This window comes from Mus pahari, chromosome 6 (assembly GCF_900095145.1).
Source record: "Mus pahari chromosome 6, PAHARI_EIJ_v1.1, whole genome shotgun sequence".
In the NCBI taxonomy this organism is placed as follows: Eukaryota; Metazoa; Chordata; class Mammalia; order Rodentia; family Muridae; genus Mus; species Mus pahari.
Window position 1 is genome coordinate 70389568 of NC_034595.1, and position 8569 is coordinate 70398136.

At 55.6% G+C, this 8569-nt stretch overlaps 1 protein-coding gene across 1 annotated transcript; it reads left to right on the forward strand.

Annotated features, from left to right (window-relative positions):
• The first annotated feature begins 2020 nt into the window (after window positions 1-2020).
• Window positions 2021-6490, forward strand: Cldn19 (claudin 19). The gene is made up of 5 exons (XM_021200783.2): window positions 2021-2402; window positions 3421-3585; window positions 3680-3764; window positions 5451-5603; window positions 6353-6490. Exons 1-5 carry the CDS (start codon window positions 2180-2182, stop codon window positions 6399-6401), a joined length of 675 nt encoding a protein of 224 aa, XP_021056442.1. The 5' UTR covers window positions 2021-2179; the 3' UTR covers window positions 6402-6490.
• The last annotated feature ends 2079 nt before the right edge of the window (window positions 6491-8569 follow it).

The window sequence follows — 8569 nt, forward strand, 5'->3', positions numbered from 1 at the left end:
GATGCTAAATCTCCACAGTTGTCTTATTAGTAGGGAGCAACTTATGAGGCACTCCCATCCCTATCCCCAACTCCCTCCAAAAGGCACAAAGGCAAAGACATGGGGAGAAGCCACAGGAACCAGCACCTACACACCCCAGTTCCCTGCCTAGTGGGAAGGTCTGCCTTGAGGTTATCCGAGTCTTACTGCCCCCAGGAGTCTTTTGCTTGTATCTCCTGCCTCACTCTGGGCTCTGGTAATCTCCCCTGTTTCCTTTGGTCCTATTGTCTTATCATTGATGGCAGGAGAATTGGAAGTCTGTACTATCTTTTCTGTCACCCTTCTGGCCCCCACTGGTATTTTGGGGATTGACCAGTTAAAAGTTACTCTAAGAAGCAGGTCCTGTGTACACAAGAAGTCAGAGGGACCCAGTGTGTGGCACTGTGTACCACACAACACTCACCCCTTACCCAGCTTCTCCCAGGTCCCTGGAGCTCAGAGCTGGAGCTGCAGGCCATACCAGGGGCCCACGCCCTGAGCAGGCACATAGACTTGTCATTGTCTGAGAGTGCCAGGCACCCACGTGAAGAATGCAAGGCAGCAAGCTGGGGGTTTGTCCTGCTGTGGGGGTTGAAGGTGTGGGGGAGGAAGCTGGCCATGTTGCAGCTCAGGAAAGGCAGTAGGATGGATGCAGGGGATGCAGAGAGGCGGCTGGGAGGCTGGAGCAGAGCAGGGGTGTGACATTCCTCCTGCACCCATGCCAAGCCTGTGGGGCTGAAATGAACGTGAGAGGATTGCTAATGAGACCCAGGGGAGTTAAACATTCCCTGCTCCTGAGGGCTGAGTGAGAAGGGGCGGGCAGGGGTCTAAGAGCAGGGAGCCTGAACCCCAGGAATGTGCAGAGGCCCCTGCCCCTGCCAGGTTGTTCTGGAGCTAGGGGCCAGGGCCTGCTGTCTCAGGTCCCAGCAGGAGCTGCTGAACCAGCCAGCAAAGAGATTAACTGGCTGAGCAGTTCTTCTTCCTCCAAGTTCAGGACAGATGCTGGCACAGGTCTCCCCAGCTCCCCCACCACTTCCGGAGGCTGGCAGGCAGCTACCACTGGCCCAGTTACTGTGGGTCCCTCTTCTGACTCGTCAGATCGCAGACAGACCCCCACAGCACATCTTCCCGGGTTTGGCCTCTCCTATTTTGATAGACATGGCTTCCAGGTACCCAGGTCTCTTCTCCCCAGCAGCTCATATTTAACCGAGACTGCACATCTAGCCTTAGAGCCCTGACCCAAAACTAACACCAGGGGATCTAGGTCAGTGGTAGAGTGCTTGCCCAGCTAGCATGTACAACAAAGCCTGGTTCCCAAACCCAGCAGACACACACACACACACACACACACACACACACACACTCACACACACACACTCACACACACACACTCACTCACACACTCACATACACACACACTCACACACTCTCTCTATCTCTCTCTCTCACACTCACNTCTCTCTCACACTCACACACACACTCACACACACTCACACACACACTCACTCACACTCACACACACACTCACACACACACACACTCTCTCTCTATCTCTCTCTCTCTCACACACACAAACACACACACACACACACACACACACACACAGAACTCGACGGTTTTTCCTGCTGTAACTAAAATTTCTTTCTTTTTCTGTCAAGTAAGTGGGCAAGAAACCCTTGCTTCAGATCAGGCACCGAAGCACAGCGAAACCATCCACTGAGCTTGTGGTTTTGGAAGGGATTAGGAGAATCCCAGGGCACTGGAATCACTCCTGAAGGGGTTTCCTTGGTTAAAAGGGGGAAGAGTCACTTCTTCTAGCCCCTCCCTTCCTTACTATTGAGACAGGGAGGGCAGGGGTACCCCAGCTTGGACTCTAGGTTCTGCCCTCCACTCCCAAGAAACTGGGCAAAAAGAGCTCTGCTGGGGACTGTCTGTGGGCGGGTTTTGGCCTTTTCCAGCCCCAAGGCCGCCCCCTGCATTCTGGAATCCAGCAGCCACTGCCTCTGCTGGCCAGCCAGCCATCTCCTCTCCTCCTCTCCTCCTCTCCTCTCCTCCTCTTCTCCTGTGGCACTTAACTCCCCTTTTCCAGCTGTTCCTCTTACCATGACCACGACGCTCCTCCATCTCTGAGTCCTGGAACCCTCAGACTCCTACCTGGGCCATGGCCAACTCGGGCCTCCAGCTCCTGGGCTACTTCCTAGCCTTGGGCGGCTGGGTGGGCATCATCGCCAGCACTGCCCTGCCACAGTGGAAGCAGTCCTCCTATGCAGGCGATGCCATCATCACTGCCGTGGGCCTCTACGAAGGGCTGTGGATGTCTTGCGCCTCTCAGAGCACCGGGCAGGTGCAGTGCAAACTCTACGATTCACTCCTGGCCCTGGACGGTAGGCCTCCGGTGGGAGCCAGGGAGGGGACACTGACTGGGCACTGATTGGGCTGGGGAGGTAGCCGGCAAGCTTTCTCATAGCCTGTCTTCAGTGCTGGGTGGCACACTCCAGCCCCTGTGGGAGTCCCTAACTTCTGTCCTGTGTACACCGGAGAGTCCAGGACAGCCAGGTCTCTAGGCTCTGGGGAGGCAGGAACACAAGAGGCTGGCAGCCTGGGCTCCCGGTCCTAACACCCACTCATCCAACCCTTGTGCTCTAATGTTCTCCTGTGTAACCAGGCCACTAATACACAGGGCATGGGAGGGTGGACTGAGATGAGGGTCTGGTTTCATAAGCCTGTTAACATTCTCCACTCCTCTTCTCTCCATATTCCATATTGACAGATATGGTTTACACACACACACACACACATGGTTAGACACCATTACAGCTCTGACCTTGGGAACCATCTCACCTGCACTCCGACAGGGCTCGAAGCAGAACTGCCCGCACAGCCAGTCCCACTCAACACTGGTCCAGGCACATCACTGGCCTGCCTCCCTCAGGGATCCAAGTCTCCTGAGCTGCCTGGGGCCTAGAACTGACCAATACACTCCCAAAGAAGGAGGCATACGGCTCCATGGATGATGGGCAGGGTTGCCGCTGGGAGTCAAGCTGGGTTTAGCTGGCCCTCATGCACTTTCAGCTCTTCCTCTGGTGATCCTGAGTGGTACCCTACCCCATCTCCTGCGGCTTGAGGGTGTACCAGACCCAGGAGAAAGGAGCCAGTAAGGGCCCGTGGGAAACAGGGTCAGAGGTGACAAGGACCTCACTCTGCCCCCTCTCCTCAAACACTCATTGTCTCTTCTCACAAGCAGGCAAGTGATCAGGCCTCTTCAGGCTTCTACCCAAGCCCTTCAGCATCAGTTTCCTCTCGTTTCAGGTCTAACACCTCCATTTTGCACCCCCCCACACAACCCCACCACCCCTCTCCGAGTTCCCCACTCGTGCTCAGACCCTTCTTAACCTGCCTCAGGTCATATCCAGTCAGCACGAGCCCTGATGGTTGTGGCTGTGCTCCTGGGCTTTGTGGGCATGGTGCTCAGTGTCGTGGGCATGAAGTGCACTCGGGTTGGAGACAGCAACCCCATTGCCAAGGGACGTGTGGCCATCTCCGGAGGTGCTCTCTTCCTCTTGGCGGGTGAGTGCCCAGCTTCCTCTCCCCTCTATGCAGCTAGCCCACCTCTGTGGCTGGCCGGCCCAGGCAGAGCTGAGTTCTCCTACTTGGTCCTTAGGTCTCTGTACTTTGACTGCTGTCTCCTGGTACGCAACCCTGGTGACCCAGGAATTCTTCAACCCCAGCACTCCTGTCAATGCCAGGTGAGTGCTGGAGCTGGGCCTCCTCCCTATCTGTCCTACCCTGGCCCAGGGCTGTCACTTGGAAGAGGAAATAGGGAACAGGCCCCAGCTAGTTTCCAAGAAAGGAGAGCCACGTGAAGTCTGAAGTCTAACTCCACGTTCCTGCTGCCGGGGTGACCTGGATCACTTGTGACTTAACCTTTTCCTGTCAGAACCAGGTCTCCTGTGGTTGTGAGGACCCAAGAGGTGATGAGGAAAGGGACTTCTCCCAGGGCTCAGCACACCTGGGCTTGTTTTACTTCCGTTAGTGGCAGCAGGCCAAGATGGCTTCCTGGAGGAGGAAGTAGAATGGGGTGGGCGGGTTGCTGGGAACATGAGACTGGAGAAAATAGCTAAGGTAAGGCCCAGCAGCTATGAGAATTTGCCCCTCATCCTGGGTAAGGCTGTAGCTGCCCTCTGCTGTGTGCAGGGAGGAGGCCTGTGCAGCCAACTGGCTGCTGCCTTGCTTTCACCAGGGGGCTCTGACTGAGGGAGGTGGCTTCAGGAAGCAGGCCATTTGTAAGGCTGAAGCCATGGGTGGGTGGGGGAGCAGGTACGAGATTTCGGAAGGGCCTGAGTCTACCTGGGCTTTCCCTTCCTTTCAGCCCAGGCAGGAGCGAAGAATGCTAGTTTCCAGGCCAGATGTACTGCGGACTCTGGGGTGGGGGTGGTGGGAAACGATGCTTGGGCTGTCTCCACGGCAAGGGTCCATGGAGAAGACAGAGAGGAGAATTCAGACATGAGATTGTACTTTGGTGGGCAGCTATAGCACCAAGACCTGCCAGACAAGGTGTAACTCAAGGAGCCAAGCTAGGACTGGGACCATCGCTTCAAGGACTCTCAGGGCTGCCTGGGCTGGGTCCTGAGAGCACACTTAAGCCTGTCTGAGGCTCCTCCTGCTGTGTGTGTGTGTGTGTGTGTGTGTGTGTGTGTGTGTGTGCATGTGTGTGCGTGTTCATGTGTGCGTGTGTGCATGTGGATGCATATATGTGTGTGTGTGCATGTGTATATGTGTGTGTGCGTGTGTGTGCATGTGTGTGATCATGTGTGCGTGTGTGTGCGTACAAGTGCATGAGTGTATATGAGTGTGTGTGTGTGTGTGTGTGTGTGTGTGTGTGTGTGTGCGCGTGCACGCTGAGGGGTGAGGGGAGCATTAGGGGGGTGAAGGGGAACTGCAAGACAAGCCCTCAGTCAGGAGGTTCCAAATGAACTGGTCCTGAAGAGCTGGAAAGGTGTTCTAGGAGACGAAGACCTGTACCAAGCCACAGAGGTGGAGAAACCCTGGGAGAGTCAGGCTGGCTGGCAGGGACATGTGTGGGGAGAGCAGGCCAGGCAGAGGGGCAACCATCCCCAGAGGGCAGTAGGAACAGCCCTGACTGGGTGCTGTTCTGTAGACCAGAGCGCCACAAGGGGAAAAAAGACAGCAGGTTGTCCCACTGTGTCCATCTGGATCTCTGTATCTACCAGATGAGGACATGAGCCGAACTGCCCATCTGAGGCGTGAGCTGTGTGGTACGGACTGTTGATGGGGAGGGACACGGGGTGAGCTTGTGTGCTACTCTCTGTGTAACCAGGTGCTGGGGGTGGGGGGAGAGGACCCCCCAGGAGGGTTGGGGCCAGGCAGGGCTGGGATTTGCAGCCCAATACAGTCCTTTCCACTTCTTCCAGGTATGAATTTGGCCCAGCTCTGTTCGTCGGCTGGGCCTCGGCTGGCCTGGCCATGCTGGGTGGTTCCTTTCTCTGCTGCACATGCCCAGAGCCGGAGAGAACCAACAGCATCCCACAGCCCTATCGCTCTGGACCCTCAACCGCTGCCCGAGAGTATGTCTGAGTCTGCCTACCCTGCCCAGCCCCTTTCCCCAGCAACCCTCTTGCCCAGAACTCAAGCCAGACTAAATAATACCCTGGGCAGGGTAGATGGGGTATGGATCCCTTGAACTCAGTCTGGAGCTCCAAACACCTGCTCCTCAACATACCCTGAGTCAAAGAGACTCAGACACTCAAAGAGAGATCAGAGGCAAGACCCAGCCCACACGTGACCCAGTAAGGACCAGGCCTGTTCTGTCTACACCAGAATGAGTACCAGGATTTATACACTAGCTTAGCCACCAGCTCCTTCACTTGCCAACGTATTTGCTGAAGGACCCATCTGCCTGATATAAGCTGGGCCCTGAGGGTCTCCCAGCCACAGAAGGATCTCAGCGCACAGCACTTGGGGCCAGACAGTCCTCCATATTCCCTCCAGTTCTCACAGCAAGCACATAGAAGAAGTACTCTGGGATAAGACTGTCTCCACATCAGACCCAAGGACACGGAGCTTCAGAGAGACCCAGAGGCATGGCTCTCCAATCTGTGGGAGCAGGTCTCACCTCAGCCTCCGACAGTCAGTTATCCAATGTTGTTTGGTTGCCCATACAGGTCACGAGGTCAGACTGTCACTCCCACCCCTAGATAGGGGACCCGGGCAGGGCTGCCATCAGAATCCTGCTCCTGACCCTGAACTCAGTAGTCTGACTCCCTCAGCCTTTGCTCGTCCCACTAACCAGCAATTTCTCTCTTTTGACTTGCAGACCTGTTGTTAAGTTGCCCGCCTCGGTCAAGGGCCCCCTGGGTGTGTAAAGGCCAGGTTTCCAGCCAGGCCCTTCCTTTACCACCTCTAGACTGTGTGTTTGATATTTTTGGAAAGAGAAGTGAAAATTCGGCCCCAAGTGTGACATCATCCTATCTGTTCCCATGCGCCTAGGGTGGGGCCTGGACTAGGGAGGCCAGAGCCAGCTCTGGGGGCTGTTGAGGTGGGCTCCAGGGTACAGGCAGAGCAGGAAGCACTTGGGGTTCCTGCTTTGTATCTCTACCTGCCCCACCTTGGAGTCTGGCACCAGAACTTCCACGAGGGAAGATCACAGCTACCCCTTGCGGCCACCTAAAACCTGGTCTAGTAAGGGAGCGGGACCCTAGGGTGAGGAGCCCCTGGCGTGGAGACCATTCCATAGGTAAAATGTTCTAAGCCCTCCCTGGGAGCTCTCCTGAGGGAAAAGACAGTCTCTGTGAGGCCCAACTGGCAGCTGGGTCACAGCCGAGTGAGGGGACCCTGTAGTAGCTCCCTTGGTGAGGAAGGGAACGGAGAGGGACATGGATGGCATCAGGATGGCCCCGAGCCAACTCCAAAGCTCTCAGCTCAGCTCTTACCCTACTCCTGCAATGACTGTCAACGCTCCCTCACCCTGAAGTGTAGTCAGACGACAGGGCTTCAGGTCTTGAAGTCCAGGTATGACCTACTAGAAGGTTAAGTCCTTTCAGGGACTGAGGGAAACTAGCCCGGGTAAGCAGAGGGCCGGCAGTGTCCTGCATCCTCAGGTCCTCTATCCAAAGAGTTCTGGTCACTGCTTTAACTCACAGGCTTCTGCCACCCAACGCTCTCCCTGGACTCCAGGGCTGCCCCTCTCCTGGGACGAGGTGTCCACCACTATCTTCTCTTGCTTCTCACAAGCCTTCCTAGCTGGCCCGTGACCTAGGGACCGTTTTCACGTCTAGTCTCTAACCACATCTCCCACCAAATTACTGAATCTCCAGGAGCCAGCTCAGCTTCTTGCTTCTGCGCAGTCTTGAGGTTCGAAGATCAAAACCTCACAGCTGCCAGTGGGGTGGGAGGGGGGTAGGCCGGTGCCTGAGAACTGCCATGCTCAGGTAACCACATACCTGCTAAACTGCTGACCAATTAATCTTCTGATTGATGGCAGACGTCGGGCCCCCGTGGACACCTCTGGTCCTAAACAAGTTTCCCAAGTGAGAACCACTGAAGCCGTCAGGTGGTCCTGGCCTTGGTGCACATGGAGTCATTTGGAAGTGAATGCCCAGCCCCCACCCAGACACTATGACTTAGTTGGTCTAGTGGACCCAGGCTTCAGAGTTCACACAGTTCCTTCGAAGTTCCTTACTCCTTAAGGCCTACACCCCTGACCATTCTGAGGGATCTGCAGAGGGTGGAAGGAACCTACCAGAACAGGGTGGGGGAGAGGCAAGACTAGAAAGGAAGTCCCATCGACCCGACCTCCTGCCTTTCCGGAGTCCTGGCCACTGGAGGAGACGCCTATATCCTTCCCATCAATGTCCCTTTGTGCTTAATAGTCATTGAATCCTGTCACGCGTAGCCTGACTAACCCAGAGTTTGAAACCTGTGAACCAAATGTGACACAGATAGCCCCTCCCCAGGTCTGGTTCTTAGCAGCCATTGGTCTTGAGTTGTGAGGCTGGCTGGAAGCCTCATGATCCCTCTTCACAGTCTGAGGGGCTGGGAAGCTCAAGATTTGGTGGGGGTGGGGGGGAAGCAGGCAGACAGTGCTGGCTACATCTTGTGGTTCTCAGGAGCAGGCGTGGAAGTTCAGAGCTCCTTGCAAGGACAGGACCTGGCAGTGGGGTGGCACTGTCTGTTCCTCTATGAAAAGCTCATTCCACCCATACTGGAGACTGGAAGGGCAGACAGTCACACACCTTTGATGATTTCCTCAACTAGTTTACACCCTGATTAAAGAACGTGAGGTACTGGGGGGTGGGGGTGGGATGGAAGAGTGTGGGAGAAACTGAAGTTTAAAGCTAAGAGTTTGGGGAATGGCATCTCCTAGGCATCCCCCGAAGCAACCACATTCAAATGTCCAGTCTGCTGTTTACTATTCTAATCTCAAGGCTGAAGGATCCAGGAAAGACCGGGGGAGATGAGGCTCAAGACTCAAAAGGAATGGTCCTAAAGCCACTGCCGCCACCCCGCTGTGGCAAGTTAGGGGACGGTCCTA